This window comes from Delphinapterus leucas, chromosome 2, assembly GCF_059928025.1.
Source record: "Delphinapterus leucas isolate spDelLeu-1000000601 "Yukka" chromosome 2, BTC_Dleu_Yukka2, whole genome shotgun sequence".
NCBI lineage: Eukaryota > Metazoa > Chordata > Mammalia > Artiodactyla > Monodontidae > Delphinapterus > Delphinapterus leucas.
In genome coordinates this window covers 150,329,922-150,346,275 of record NC_143130.1, presented here as the reverse complement: position 1 = coordinate 150,346,275, position 16,354 = coordinate 150,329,922, and the positions used below count along the sequence as shown (strand labels likewise).

At 44.3% G+C, this 16,354-nt stretch overlaps 1 protein-coding gene across 5 annotated transcripts in view; it reads left to right on the top strand.

The window, feature by feature from the left end:
* MAP3K9 (mitogen-activated protein kinase kinase kinase 9) overlaps positions 1–16,354 on the top strand; it is a 71,582-nt gene that overhangs the window by 30,091 nt on the left and 25,137 nt on the right. For all 5 annotated transcript variants that reach the window (XM_089907899.1, XM_022570239.2, XM_089907897.1 and 2 more), the window contains exon 3: positions 14,663–14,843. In XM_089907899.1, the coding sequence (XP_089764025.1) occupies positions 14,663–14,843 (181 nt within the window). The remainder of the gene's footprint in view (positions 1–14,662; positions 14,844–16,354) is intronic.

Sequence of the window (16,354 nt, the reverse complement as noted above, 5' to 3'; positions counted from 1 at the left end):
GTGACGTATGTGAAGTTCCTAGTATTATACCTGGGACATAGCAGGCATGCAAGAAATGGTAGCTATTGTTATTATTAAATGACATAATTTTAACAAAAAAAAGATGTTTATTTTAGCGATTAAAACAATATAGATGAACATAAAAAAAAAAAAAAAAACTTGTTACCCCAAATCCCAGTACCCAGAGATAACTACTGATAGCATTTAGGTATATATCCTTCAGGTGTTTTTCTATGTGATAGATAGCATATTCTTAACAAAAAGTAGTATGATCAAATTATGTATTTTGGTATACTAATACTTTATTATAATATAGTCACATATATTATTAAATTGCCTACTGCATCTCCTTTACACGTATTTTTAAAGTAATGCATGTACATTATCTAGTTTAACAAGCCAAATTATATCACAAGGCTCATAATAAAAAATAAAGACCTCCTGCTCTAGCTTTTCTTACTCCCTGAATCTCCCTCTTGGCTAGTGATCTTCTTGAGGGGAGGTACTGGTTTAATTTATATTTGAACACTCTGTACTTAACACAATGCATATGGGCCCTCTATACATGTGGGCTTCTGGGGGGGAGGGATTTAAGTAAACACTTAATATAGAACATGACATTCTACTTTAAAAAAATATGCAGCTGAAACACGTTTCAAGTTGAATCATTTTATAGCAGCTTGGAGAGGCCGTCCAAATCTTTGGCTATATCTTATGGAGATTTTATTGCCTGGAATATTGCTTTTGGTTTAGATTTTCAATGTTAATATGTCTACTTCTGTTTTGCTATAAAGAGATTTTGTAGTAGTGGAATTGAACTTTGTATTAGTTAGATTAGGTTAGCTCTGAGAAACAGACACCCAAAGTAACAGTGGCTGAAATAAGAAGTTTTTCTCTTGTATGTAAAAGTTGGACGGGAGACAGTCCATGGTTGGCATGGCATCTCTGTTCCACGAGCCCTACACTCCTTCCCATCCATAGCTCTGCCAACTTTTGGGCATGATCTTCTCCTCCTGGTCCAAGATGGTAGCTCCAGCTATCACATTCATGTTCTGGGTAGCACAGTGTAGGAAGGGGTGAAAAGAAGGGCCAAAGGCCCTGAGCTGATGTCTTTCAAGACAGGTTACAGAAAGCAGCCACATGATACTTTTTAGTCACTTGGCTGTACCTTGGAACAAGGAGCCTGGGAAATGTTAATGTTATCCGTGGCCAGGTGCCCATCTTGAAATGGAGGGTTCTGTTACTATGGGAGGAGGGGAGAGTAACCACTGCAGGGCGACTAGCAGTCTGGGTCACAGATTTTAGGCTCTTTTCCTATCATTAATCCCTTGTTAGTCCTTTCATGATACGTTGCCAGGATTGCTAAAGTAGCAGTTCGTTTCTGCTGTGTTTTCACTTTGTTTTCTCTTTATCACAAATGCTGCTGACTCTGTCCTTCTCTTTTAACCCTTCCTTGGAGATGCTCTCCCATCCACTCCTCTGGAGGCACAGGCTTTGGGACGCCTGCTTGGATGCGAGATGATGGCAGACAGGTGGATCCTTTCCTCAGGGACAGTTACTGGCTGTTTTTTTGCAGAACGGTCTTCCAGGGGCAGCTCTGTGGTCAGCAGTTCCCAGTGGTGGGCTACAGACCCCTGGGGAGGGGGCTACTGCTAGGTGCCTTTGAATCTGAATGCATTGTAGAAAGTGTAACTATTCCTATTTCTGTTTTTCAAAGGTGTGTAGGTGCTGTTGTGTTGATAAAATACAAATTCATTTAAAAGCACTCTTCATCGGGGTGTTTAATACAGCATGGTGGTCCTGAGCTCTCATTGTGATTTCCTCCAGACCTGGCTTGTGTCCTGACCCTGCCTCTTGCACCTGTGGACCAGCCTCTCTGAATTTCACTCTCCACGTCTGAAGTGGCTTCCCGAATGGTTGAGAGAATTAAATAAGATTGTGCACGTAGGACTTCCTTGGTGGCGCAGTGGTTAAGAATCTGCCTGCCAGTACAGGGGACACGGGTTCAAGTCCTGGTCCGGGAAGATCCCACATGCCGCGGAGCAACTAGGCCCATGCCCCACAACTGCTGAGCTCGCGTGCCACAACCACTGAAGCCCGTGCACCTGGAGCCCGTGCTCCGCAACAAAGAGAAGCCACCGCAATGAGAAGCCCGCGCACCGCAACAAAGAGTAGCCCCCGCTTGCCCCAACTAGAGAAAGCCCGTGCACAGCAACGAAGACCCAATGCAGCCAATAAATAAATAAATAAATAAATTTATTAAAAAAAAAGAAAAAAAAGATTATGCATTTAAATAACTTAGCTCAGCTGCAGCGCACACGAAGACCCCCCCCCCGAACATGAGCTCTGGTTATTGTTTTTTTCTTAATCAACACACACTAAAAGTACATCTGCCATCATAATAACATTTTGTAAGCTGAACGGACATATTTTAAAAGATTAGGAATCACTGCCGTAGCTTCTTTGGTGAAGCCAGTGTAGTCAACCCTCAAACAGGTATTTGGGGGCCACTCCTTAACTGACTTAATTAGAAACCTTTGCGGGTGGTTTGTATTCATTCATTCAGGACAAGTATTAATTGAGCGCCTATTATGCCTCTTCAGGTTACAGGCCCAGAAAGGGAGGTCATTACAGTTCAGCTTTGCCCTGGCTCTGGGTCATAGGACAAGGTCACTCATTGTACCGAATGTTCCCTGGCTTTGCCAGGAGTGCATCGCACACATCCATTAACTTTGGTTTCCTCTTCTTTACCAAGAGGGGGTGGAACCTAAATCCCCAAGCACCTGGTTCTCCCCACCTTTCTGTAGTTCTTCCGACAGGGATTTCTGGCTGCCTGTGCCCAAATGTTTGTTGGGAAGCACGGTTTTCTATGCTGGCTTAGCGTGGCTCTGCTGACAGTGCTGAACGCGGCTGGGTCCTCAGCGGCTGCCGGCATGGCAGCACCACACCTCTGCTGAGACGCAGAGTCAAGAAGTCTAGGTGGTGAATCATTTGCCTGGGCAAGCAAGTCTGTCTGGCCTCTCTTGGTCTTGCCTGGAGGGACAGTGGGCTGAGGGCCAGGGCACAGGAGAGGCTGGGGCTTGGATGTTGGCCACGCTCTCACTGCATGCTGGTGCCCCATGAGTGAGGCTCTTCTACGTGGCTCTGGCTGATTCAGCACCACAGAGGGCCTGCTGTGCGCTTACTGCTGGCCTGCTGGTACCCTGGGCTGCTGGGTGGGGCTGGAGCCCAAGGTCTTCTTCCCACCTCCACTGCAGGCAATGGACTGCAGGAAGCTAGCGTCTCCAGTGCTGACTCAGGCCTGGCTGTGTCTGGTGAGTGGAGCTTTTCTCTGGGGGTAGAATCATTTGGCCTAACTCCTCTTCGCCCTTGAGTGTAGCTGTCCTTCAGCTCAGATGGGTGGTGGAGCTTGGCTGACCCCGGGAGAGACCAACACAGCTTTCAGGGAATTATAGACTCTGAGAATGTCAGAGATGGGGGCACAGGGGCCTGGTGAAGATGGCACAGTGCTGAAGCCAGAACCCAGGCGTTCTGGGTCTTCATCTGTTGCTTTTTCCTTGCTGCCTTGTTGAAGCTCAGAGATTGTTCTGGTTAAGGTGGGAGAGGATGCTGTGACGTACATCTGGTGGTTGAACTCTGAGCTTTGACAGGAGCGAGCAAGAGGACAGGTTTCTCCAACTGGGAGAGATAGAAGAACCAAGCCAAGGAAAGCTGGAAGCCCCTGCAGGATACCCTTGGATACAGGCTACGTCAGTTTCCTTCTCCCTACCCCAGCAAACAAACGAAAGCAAAGGCAGGATCTGGGCCGGGATGGCAGGCTGAACACATACAAATACTACCTCAGCTTGTGCTCTCTCTTAAAACCCAGCTAGAACTACAGGAACTCACAAGACCAACAGCAGAGTAGACAACAGTAGCGAAGTTTTAGAAGCTGGAAAACAGATGAGCCGTAACTAACTTAGGAGGTTTGAGAAAGATAATTTTAACCTGACAGTGAGGAAAGCAAAGAACGAATTTATATCACAGAATCCCTAAAAGCCTAGGAACTGGCAGCACCAGGTACCTCCAGAACTGGAGTGAAGCGGGTGCTAAAATAAAACGGGTCAGGTAACGATGATATGAAATGCATTCCTCCTCCACTCCGTGCAGCCAGCTGACTGCCTTTCCTTTTGGAAGAGGAAAATGGTTTCTGGACTGGGGGACGCAGGCACAGGGTATGGGTATGGGAACTTTAATTTAAAAATGGAGTGATGAGATAACTGTTTACATACGGAAGCCTGCGACCACCTTGACCCTCCCGCAACTTGATTCCCAGCACACTGGCAGCCAGACCTTTATTTTCCCACAGTTGGAAGAGTGCTTGACCAGCTCAACAGAATGACCGCAGGTATTCTTGTCTAGGCTTCCCTGGCTCTCCCTACAGAGAAGCTCGAAGTTGACAGATTCCTTCTGTGTGCTTAGAGGTTCTAGTTAGCTTTTGATCCCTCACTCCTTGCCCCCAACCCCCGCCCAAACTTATTATTATGCAAAACACACACACAAGGAAGGATAAACAGCATAATGAACCCCCCGTGTACTCAGACAGTTTCCAAAATGACCAACTCATGGGTAATCTTGTCTCTTCAGTCACCCCACTCATTTCCACCCTTGATTATTTTGAAGTACATCTGCGACATTATATTTTTTTGGGTAAATATTTCAGTATGTACCTTTGAAACATAAGGACTTCCTTTTTAAAGCATAAGCCCAATTTGGTTCTTGATCATGAACAGACAATCAAGGAGTACAGCAACTCTGAGCAAAAGTGCATTAGAGACCAAAGCACAAATAGAAAAAGCAGCTGAGACAGACTGCACTGGGAGAAAAAAAGAAATAAAAAAAGAACCATTAGTAATATGCTCAGGTAAAAGAAAGGATATTGTGCCCGTATTACAGAAACAGGCATTACACAGCTACATGTGCTCTTGCCACTCAATTGAAAAAAAAATTCAGAGAACAAAACAGAGGTCCATTAGAAATTACAATCATGATAGGGGAAATGAGAAGAAACCCAATAGAAGGGTTAGAAGACAAAGTGATGACATCTCAGAAAGAAGATTAAAAAGCAAAAAAGATGAAAAATAGAGGAGAAAAGATAAGAAAACTGGAGGACCAGTAAAGAAAGACTAATACGTAAATAATAGAGGTTCTAGAGAGAGGAAAAACAGAGAAATACAGGGGAGGAAAATAACAGTAAGATACTTCAAGAAAATTCCCTGTAACTGAAGAGCATGAGAGTTCAGATTTGGAAGTACTCACGAAGTCCCCACCCAAGGCGCATTCCTATTCCTTTGATATTTCAGAACACTGGGGATTAAGAAGAAACTAAAAATTTCCCAAAAGAAAAAGACATGTCACATACAGAGCATCAGAAAGCAAAATGGCTCGGGGCTCCTTAACTGCAGTGTTGGAAGCAAGAAATTGATGCACGATGCCTTCACAACGATGAAGGAAAATCTCCAATCATTTTTATGCCAAGTATGGGGATGGAATGTAGACATTTTCTAACCAAAAAAAATGTACCTTCCATGCGTTCTTTCTAAAGAGCTGTTGGAGAATGCATATCACCAAAGTAAGGGAAGAAAGCAGCAGAAAGAGAAAGTGGGATACTGGACGTGGCAGATAGATGAAGGGAAACCCCTGAGGACTGTGAAAGGAGATCCCAGGAGAGCAGCTGTGCATCGGACATAGAGGGGGGCAGTTTAGATCCGGTAGTGTGACTCAGGATGCTCATCACCAACTCACCTATTGCTGGTGTTCCGTCAATTTAACCTGAGGACTACCTGGGGAGCCTGGTCAGGATTCTTCTCTGTATTTGGCTGTCTTGCTCATGTGCTGGTGAAGCTCTTTGTCCTGTTGGCTGGACAGACAGAAGTGTTTTCTTTGCCCAACCCCAAGAACCCGAGTGAATTTAGAAACAGAAAATACAGGGAGCCCACTCCCCAACCAAATTTCTGATGGATGTCCAGTATCTGCATCTCTCCCCGCAGTTCCCTGCTGCTAAATGTCCCCACTGTGGTCATCTATGCAGTTTTTCTACTACTCATATATGATCGTGCTTACTGACTTTCCCAGAAAGGGCTCTAGTCAGCTCTCTGGGACCATGGCCAGACGCTGTATTTAGCTTATTTCCTTGAGAGCCTTCATCTAACAAAGGCAATATTTTTACTGTATTGTGGGTAGAATTGTGTCCCCCTGAAAAAGACATGATAAAGTTCTAACCTGTGAATGTGACCTTATTTGGAAATAGGATCTTTGTAATCAAGTGAAGATGAGGTCCTACTGGATAGGGACTGGACCTTGTCCAATGCCTGATATTTTTATAAGAAGAGGGAAATTTGGATACAGACACATAGCGATGGGAATGCCATGTGAAGAACAGAGACAGACATAGAGGGCAGATGGCCAGTGAAGAGGTTGGAGTTATGCTGCCCTAAGCTGGGGAACACCAAGAATTGCTGGCAGACACCAGGAGCTACAAGAGGCAAGGGAGGATTCTCCCTGCAGCCTTTGGAGGTAGCATGGCCATGGCCGACACTTTGATTTTAGACTAGAATTCTTGCCGTCAGATCTGAGAGACAGTAGATTTCGGTTGTTTTAAGCCACCACATTTGTGTTAATTTGTTAGGCATCCCTAGGAAACTAGTATACACAGCTACATTTGTGCTTGTCACTCACTTTTACAAAACTAAGCAATATCTTAATTTATGGATGTATACATAGGTGGTAAGATGACAAAGTGAGGTAAAGGGATAAATAACAAGTCAAGATTGTGAGACGTCTGGGGAGAGGGAAGGGATGTGATGGAGAGGAACGTGTGGAGCTTCTAAGGGACTGGATGGAGTCATATGGGTTTTCTTCTTATTTTCTTTAAATCTTTTTTTTTTTTTTTTTTTTTTGCGGTACGCTGGCCTCTCACTGTCGTGGCCTCTCCCACTGCGGAGCACAGGCTCCGGACGCGCAGGCTCAGCGGCCATGGCTTACGGGCCCAGCCGCTCCGCGGCATGTGGGATCCTCCCGGACCGGGGCACGAACCCGTGTCCCCTGCATCGGCAGGCGGACTCTCAACCACTGCGCCACCAGGGAAGCCCTTGGCTTAGTCTTCTTTTTTTTTAAAGTTTACTGTCAAAGGTATATACACATAAAAGAGTGTATAAAAAACACGATTTGGGGCTTATTCCATCACATTCCATCCATGGAATAGGAGTCATATTCCATCACATTCTAGAGGAAACGATGAGACATGTACATGCAGCAGTTGGGAGTAATTAAAAGAAGCATATAGTGTTAAATTGTATGGTACTGGTTTGGGGTGCTGAAGGAGTACTTCACGAACAAGGAGAGCAGTGAAGACTACTTGATTAATGACAGTGTTAGGGATCAGGTGGAAATTGAGCCAAGCCTTAAAGACTCATAGGATTCCTTTCTGTCCTCTGGATGGCACAGCATGTGAACAGAGATCTGGCTTTGGAACCCATCTCCAGCCCTCACTAACTGTGGACAACTGACTTAACCTTTCTGTGTCTGTTTCAGCATGAGTAAACTAGGGAAAATAATTATGCCTAATTCATAGGGTTGGTTTAAGGAGTAACTAAGGTGATGGTTGTCAGGCTCTTTACATACAGCATGTAAAGAGCATCAAGCCACTACAGGCATATTCCTTGGACATATTGCAGGCTCGGTTCTAGACCACCGTAATGAAGCGAGTATTGCAATAAAGCAAGTCACATGAATTTTTTTGGTTTCCCAGTGCATATAAAAGTTATGTTTACACTATGCTGTAGTCTATTGAGTGTAGTCTATTATGTCCACAAAAAAACTGTACATACCTTAATTAAAAATACTTTATTGCGGGCTTCCCTGGTGGCACAGTGGTTGAGAGTCCGTCTGCCGATGCAGGGGACACGGGTTTGTGCCCCGGTCTGGGAAGATCCCACATGCCGCGGAGTGGCTGGGCCTGTGAGCCATGGCCACTGCACCTGTGCGTCTGGAGCCTGTGCTCCGCAACGGGAGAGGCCACAAAAAAAAAAAAAAAAAACTTTATTGCTAAAAAAATGTTAACCATCATCTGAGCCTTCAGTGAGTCATATCTTTTTGCTGGTGGAGGGTCTTGCCTCAGTGTCGAGGGCTGCTGGCTGATCAGGGTGGCTATTTCTTAAAATAAGACAGTGAAGTCTACTGAATTGATTGACTCTTATTTCTCATCTATAGACAAATGATTTCTCTATAGCATACAATGCTTTTTTGATAGCCTTTTACCCACAGTAGAGCTTCTTTTGATATTGGAGTCAGTCCTCTCAAACCCTGCAGCTGCTTTATCAACTAAGTTTTATGTAATATTCTACCTTTGTCATTTCAATGATCTTCACCAGGAGTAGATTCTGTCTCGAGAAATCACTTTCTTTGCTCATCCATTAAGAAGCAACTCCTCATTCGTTAAAGTTTTATCATGAGTTTGCAGCAATTCAGTCCCATCTTCAGGCTCCACTTCTAATTCTAGTTGCTGTTTCCATCACATCTGCAGTTACTTCTTCCATCCGAGTCTTGAACCCCTCAAAGTCATCCATGAGGGTTGGAACCAACTTCTTCCAAATTCCTGTTAATGTTGATATTTTGAACATCATGAATGTTCTTAATGGCATCTAGAATGTTGAATCCTTTCCAGAAGGTTTTTAGTTGACTTTGCTCAGATCCATCAGAGAAATCACTATGGCAGCTCTAGCCTTAAGAAATGTATTTCTTAAATAGTTTTAAGTCTTGAAAGGCGAAGTTGCACCTTGATCCACAGGGTGCAGAATGGATGTTGTGTTAGCAGGCATGAAAACAACAAGAATCTCATTGTACATCTCCATCAGAGCTCTTGGGTGGCCACATGTATTGTCAGTGAGCAGTAATATTTTGAAAAGAGTCTTTTTCTGAGCAGTAGGTCTCAACAGTGAGCTTAAAGTAATCAGTAAACCATGTTATAAACAGATGTGCTGTCATCCAGGCTTCGTTGTTCCATTTAGAGAACACAGGCAGAGTAAATTTAGCATAATTCTTAAGGGCCCTAGGATTTTTGGAATGGTAAATGAGCATTGGCTTCAGCTTAAAGTCACCAGCTGCATTAGCCCCTAAAAAGAGAATCAGCCTGTCCTTTGAAGCTTTGAAGTAAGGTATTGACTTCTCGTCTCTAGTTATGAAAGTCCTAGGTAGCATCCTTTTCCAATAGAATGCTGTCTCATCTACACTGAAAATCTGTTGTTTAGTGGAGCCACCTTCATTAATGATCTTAGCTAGATCTCTGGATAACTTGCAGCAGCTTCTACATGAGCACTTGCTGCTTCACCTTGCTCTTTTATGTTATGGAGACGGCTTCTTTCCTTAAACCTCATGAACCAACCTCTGCTAGCTCCAGACTTTTCTTCTGCAGCTTCCTAACCTCTCTCAGCCTTCATAGAGAGTCAGGGTCTTGCTCTGGTTTAGGCTTTGGCTTAAGGGAATATTGTGGCTGGTTTGATATTCTATCCAGAGCACTAAAACTTTCTCCATGTTGGCACTAAGGCTGTTTTGCTTTCTTATCATTCGTGTGTTCACTGGAGTAGCACTTTTAATTTCCTTCAAGAGCTTTCCCTTTACATTCAGAACTTGACTCACTGATACAAGAGGCCTAGCTTTTGGCCTTTTTTGGCTTTTGACATGCCTTCCTCACCAAGCTTAATCATTTCTAGTTTTTGATTTAAAGTGAGAGAGTTTCACCTGAACACTTAGAAACCATAGTAGGGTTATTACATGGCCTAATTTCAGTATTGTTGTGTCTCAGGGAATAAGGAGGCCCGAGGAGAGGAAGAGAGATGGGGGAACAGCCAGTTGGTGGAGAAGTCAAGAACACACACAGCACTTACCGATTAAGTTTGCCATCTTATGTGGGCATGGTTTGTGGTTCCCCAAAACAATTACAACAGTAAGATCAAAGATCACTGATCACCATAACAGACGTAATAATAATGAAAAAGTTTGAAATGTTGTGAGAATTACCACATGTGACACAGAGACAGGAAGTGAGCAAATGCCGTTGGAAAAATGGCACCAATAAACTTGCTCAGTGCAGGGTTCTCACAAACCTTCAATCTGTAAAAAATGCAATATCTGTGAGACACAATAAAACGAGGTATGCCTGTACATAGTAAATGAGCAATAATGGGTAGCTATCATTATTATTTAATCAACCATTCCATTTATTTATACAGTAAAAATTTATTACATGGTTATTATGTGTCAGGGCCTGCCAGGCTTCCTACCAGGGTTCTCAATACCTTGAACTTGGAGTCCCATGGTTTCCACTTATGTATGAGACACTTAGTCGTAATAGTAGTAATGATAGCTGTAATGTCCTGAGTTCCTAATTATGTGTCAGGCATTCTGCTAGGTGCTTTATTACTGTATTGCCTTTAATCTTTATCCCCATTTTATAGAAGCAGGAATAGAGATGTAGAGTCTATGAAAGTTACCCAGGGTACATAGAAAATGTCAAGCCTGGGATTTAGATTGTCTGCTCTTTTTTTTTTTTTTCTGTTCTGCACTGACTGTTGTTACTGTCACCCTAAATCCATTATGTCCCAGACTGAACTTGGTTTCCTCAAATGGGCTTTGTCTTTCAACTTCTCAGGGGCACTACCATTCTACTTGTCACCCATGTCTGAAAGGCGGGAGATGTCTCCCTTCTCCATCAAGCCCCTATATCTGGTTAATCACTAGGATTTTAGTTCAAATGCATCTTTTTCTCCCTCTTTCTCCTATCCTGGCTGGGCCCCTCTTGACTTGGATTTGTTAGTTTTCAGCATTTGTTCCACTGCCCCCCATGAAAGGGGAGGTTTACACAATACACTTTCATGGACTCCACCAGATTTTGATAAAACACCCTGAAGTTTTCCAAGAAGTAAAGCACAATAGTTTGTTACTGCTGCAGCTGCTTGTCAGCGGTAGAAGCTTCGAATGGGCTCACAGCAGTGGTACAGATAAGTAAGCTGCTGTGAATATAACCTTTCTCTCCTACCCAGGAAAACACGTTTGGAGAGAACTATGCTCCACTCTGTTTTAAAAAGTAAAGCTTTCCCCTTTAACAAACAGTACTGGGAAAAGTGGATATCCACATGCAAAAGGATGGCGTTGGACCCCTATCTCATATGATATACAAAAATTAAAGAAGAATGGATCAACAACCTAAATATAAGAGCTGAAACTGTAATACTCTTAGAAGAAAACATAGGGGCAAATCTTCATGAACTTGAATTTGACAGCTCTTTGGTATTACATCAAAAGTACTGTATGAGCAACAAAAGGAAAAATAGATTAAGTGGACTTCTTAGAAACTTTTGTACATCAAAGGACATTATCAAGTAAGTAAAAAGACAGCCTACAGAGAGGGAAAAATATTTGCAAATCACGTATTTGATAAGGGTCTAGTATCCAGCGTATATAAAGAACTCATAAAGAACTCATAACTCAACAACAAAACAACAGACATTTCTTCAGAGAAGACATACAAATGGCCGAAAAACACATGAAAAGATGCTCAACGTCGTTAGTCATTAGGGAAATGCAAATCAAAACCACAGTGAGATACCACTTCACATCCACTAGAATGGCTATAATAAGAAAAAGAAAAAGGGAAATGGCAAGTATGGCGAGGATGTGGAGAAATTGGAACCTTCATACATTGCTAATGGGAACGTAAAATGGTTCAGCTGCTGTGGAAAACAGTTTGCTGATTCTTCAAAAAGTTCAACATAGAATTACCATATAAACTAGTAATTCCACTCCTAAAGAATTGAAAACAGGTACTCAAACAAGTATACGTGTACACGTGTTCATAGTAGATTCACAGTAACCAACAGATGGAAACAACCCAAATGTCTGTCAATGGACAGAAGGAGAAACAAATAGTGGTATATACATATGATTGAATATTATGCAGTCAGAAGAAGGAGTAAAGTGCTGGTATGAGCAACAATGTGGATGAACCTTGGAAACATGATGCTAAGTGAAATAACCAGATGTGTCACATATTGTATGATTCCATTTATATGAAATATGCAGAATAGGTAAATCGATAGAGATAGGAAGCAGGTTGGTGGTTGCCAGAGGCTGGGAAGAGGGGAGAATGGGGAACAATGCTTAATGGGTGTGGAATTTCCTTTTGGGGGTGATGAAAATGTTTTGGCACTAGGTAGAGGGGATGGTTGTACGACGTTGTGAATGTACTAAATGCTACTGAATTGTTCACTTTAAAATGGTTAATTTCATGTTATGTGAATTTCATCTCAATTTTTTAAATCTCAAAAAAAAAAAGTAAAACTTTCACAAACTTTGTTGCTTTAATTGTTAATAGTAATGCGTACTTGGTAGATATCAGTATTTCAGGACACTGTTCTTGAGAATCATTGCCGGAATTACTAGCTGCCAGGATTATAGCCCGCTCTCCTTTGCTGGGGGCAGGACCCCTAGGCCAGGGCTTTCTAACTCAGATGCCTTCAGGGGCATTTTTCCTGTTGGGATAAATGTTTGAGGTCAGCTGGATGTAAGGCATCAGGGAGTCATGGAGATTAGGTGGAACTGGGCTGGACGTACACTGTCTAAATGCATTCCAGTTTAGACAGACTGCCCCTGGGCTGGTTCTTGCCCCGTCTTCATCTTTCGGCCATCCCTCTTAAGCCATCTGACAGACTGATGTATTTTAAAAATCATCTTCAGCATGCCATCCCATTTGTAAAAACCAATTTCCTGTCGCAGAATCTAAACCTCTCTGCCTTCCCCTTCCCGCAGAGTCTCTGAGAAAGCTCAGCTGGACCCATACAGCATCGTGAAACTGTTACCCTCCTCCTACCTCACCCTGTCCCAGCCACCTGGAGGCCTCGGGTGACAGGACTGAGCCCCATTAGATCTGTAAGGGGAAAGGCTGTCTCTGAATCCTCCATTTAAAGGCGACTCAGGGAAATGCTCAGCAGCTGGTTGCCGCCACTGCAGAGGGCATGGTGGGTTTCTGTGGTGCCACTTCTCCAGCAGTCTGAATGCATGTCAGTCCGTTATCTGTCTACCCGCAGAGAAGGGGAGAGAGGCACAGAAGAATCTGGAAAGAGTTTTGTGATTAGATGAGATGTAGGAAGTTGTGTTTTGTTTGTTTGTTTTCATCCGCCCAAGCTTTTAGAGGCTTGGACCCATCAGGATGCTGGAAGCTTGGAGCGGGCGGGGTGTGTCAGGGGAGCAGGGGGGAGGGTGTGGAGGAAGGAGGCTTAGTCCATTAGATCTAGGGAGTGGCTGGCACTGACTTCTCTTATGCTTCCAGCCCTGTAGCTGCTTGTAATCCCTCTTTACTGCTGATGTTCTGGGAAGCATGTAGGACGTAGAGATCTTTGGCCCACGTCCTTTCATTATGTAACACTCCAGTGGACGTGTGCCGGGGCGGGGTTTGGGGGAGCAGGAAGAGAAAAGTACCGTCGTGTGACTTGAGGGACTCCCTGCGGCTCTTGCCCCAAAATCCAGCCCCCTTACCCCACTCTCCCCATTTAGACTTGAACGGCAGCGAGAATCTTCCTTCCTTCCCTGAAATCCCATGTACAGAGCTCTGAACTCCCGGTGGCTCAGCGTCTGGCCCATAGAGGTGGTCCTGACCCAGGGCCCTTGGAACCGTCCCACCTGTGGAAATGGAGGCTCGGCTTCGTCATATCCCAGGAGCTCGCTAGCTGCCGACTCAGGCAGGGTTTCTGGCCTTTGCTTACAGCACTTTAGTCAATGGGCGTTTTTGCTCTTTTGGGGGAGATTGGCTCCCACGAGGGCATGCTTCTCGCTGGAACCGTCATGTGGGTGAGCATCAGCGTGTGTGCCCTCTGACCTCCAACCTGTCAGCCACTCCCCAGTGGGTGCTGGTGAGTTCCTGGATTAAGGGAAAATCTCTGCCCAAATGACATGCTTTCTTTTTCTTTAATTTTTATTTTATATTGGAGTATAGTTGGTTAACAATGTTGTACACCTGAAACTAAGACATGCTTTCTTAAGACTTTAAATAAAGTAACGTGGAAAGGTTCATGGAAACTGTTGAGACACTGTCGGAAACCTTAAAAGCCCAGCAGGCACCTCCACTCCTGGTGCTGTGAGAGTGCTTAAAGCCCAGCGGTGGCCTGGAAGTCAGGAAGGCCAGGTATCCGCTCCTCAGAAGGGTAGGCTGTGACCCCACAGCTCTTCTTTCGTAGGGTGTGAGTGGGCCGTATGGTGTCATGGCAACAGGGAAGGCTCTCCAGCCAGGCTGCCAGGGTTTCAGTCCTGGCTTATTAGTTGAGTGGCCTTGGAAGATTTATTTAGTGGTGCTGTATCTCAGTTTCCTCATCTGTTTGTAGAGCAGCGATGGCAATAGTATGTACCTCGTAAGGTTGTTGCGAGGGTTGAAGATAATGCCTGTAAAATACTTGGCACCAAAACGGATGCATCCTAGGTGTTTAAAGATGGTGGCTCCCACCATCCACCCATGGTAGCCACATGATGGAGCCTGCAGGACAGGACAAGAGGATGGCGGGAGGGGTCTGTATTGTGTGGTTTCCCTGTGATTAACGCAGACTCTGGTTTCTTCTGTATTCCTTTCCTTGCCCAGTACTGATCCTCCAGAAGGTGGAGAACGGAGACCTGAGCAAAAAAGTTCTGAAGATCACCGATTTTGGCCTGGCTCGGGAATGGCACCGAACCACCAAGATGAGCGCAGCAGGGACGTATGCCTGGATGGCACCTGAAGTCATTCGTGCCTCCATGTTTTCCAAAGGCAGTGACGTGTGGAGGTAAGGTCCAGAGGTGCAGGGTCAGCGCTCCCCAGATCTATTTTGGCTGCACAGATGCTTCGGGACTTGGAGAATTGAGGTTGCATAGAATCCCAGGCACCCCAGGTAGGTCTAGGTGACCCCTTCAGAGCAATCTGCACTAAATCCCACGTTGCCAAAGGACAGTTTCTAACACCTTCATCTGCCAGAAATCTCCCCAGTGCTATGGGGCAAGTACCACCTCTGTGTAGGCCCCTTTGTGTTGGTGATTGCTCCCTAGGAAGGACCAGGAGATTCTAGGGGCAGTGTGTACTGACCTCCAGGGTGGTGAGGGTACCCAGACACTCCTGGAGACCTTCCCCACAGTCACCCTGGCCTCCTTAGCAACAGTGGCTGTTACTGTTGGACTTGTTCTCGCTATAAGCCCTTCGGCTGATGGGTATCGTCTGCGCTGTCTCTTTTTTCTGGGTGGGCTGGAAATTATCCTTTCCAGTTATCCAGTTAAGCTTTCAGTCAAGGCTCTGTCTTGCCTGTTGAGCATTGATATAGAAACGGGAAGATAGGTCTCAAGCATGCGCCCAGAGTTGCAGAGTCAAAGATTAGACCAACCGTTCCCCTTAGTTAATGTCAGCCCAAGAGGTCACAAGGACATGTTGGATCTAAAAATCTTTCTCCCACTGATGGGAGGATGAGCATCTACAGAGTAAGCATCCTCATGACTGTGAGACAGTAGCTTCACCTTGGTAGGCAAAAGAAAGGACTGTAGATTATCATCGTATTTCATCTATGAAGTTGTTGCTTCTCAGGGTGTTGTAAAGTGAGCTTGTTGTGTGTGTATATTTTACTTGTTGTAAAGTGAGCTTGTGTGTGTGTATATTTTAAATAACAGCTTTATTGAGGTATTACTCACATACTGTAAAGTGCACTTTTTAAAATGTATAAGCCAGTGGTTTTTAGTAAATTTACAATGTTTTACGTTGATCATCATTGTTATTAGTTTCCTAAGGCTGCTGTAACAAATTACCACAAACCTGGTGGCCTAAAGCAATACAAATTTACAGTCTAGAGGCCAGAAGTCTGAAATCGGTATCAGCAGGGCCATACTCTCTCCAGAGACTTTGGGGCAGATTCTGTTCCAAATAAGGATTCTGGGTATTAGGACATGGACATATCTTTTCAGGGCCACCATTCAACCCATGACAACCACTAACTATTTCCAGAATATTTTTTATCACTCAAAAAAACCCTCAATACCTATTAGTAGTCATTCCCTAATACCCCCTACCCCTACCCCTACACCCTGGGAACCACTAATTTACTTTCTGTCGCTATGGATTTGCCTCTTCTGGGCATTTCGTATAAATGGAATCATACAGTATGTGATCTTCTGTGACTGGCTTTTTTCATTTGCATAATGTTTTCAGGGTTCATATATGTTTTTCAGAACTTCATTCTTTTAATAGCTGAATCATATTCCATCATATGGGTATACCACAATTTGTCTGTTCTTTAGTTGATGGACATTTGGGTTG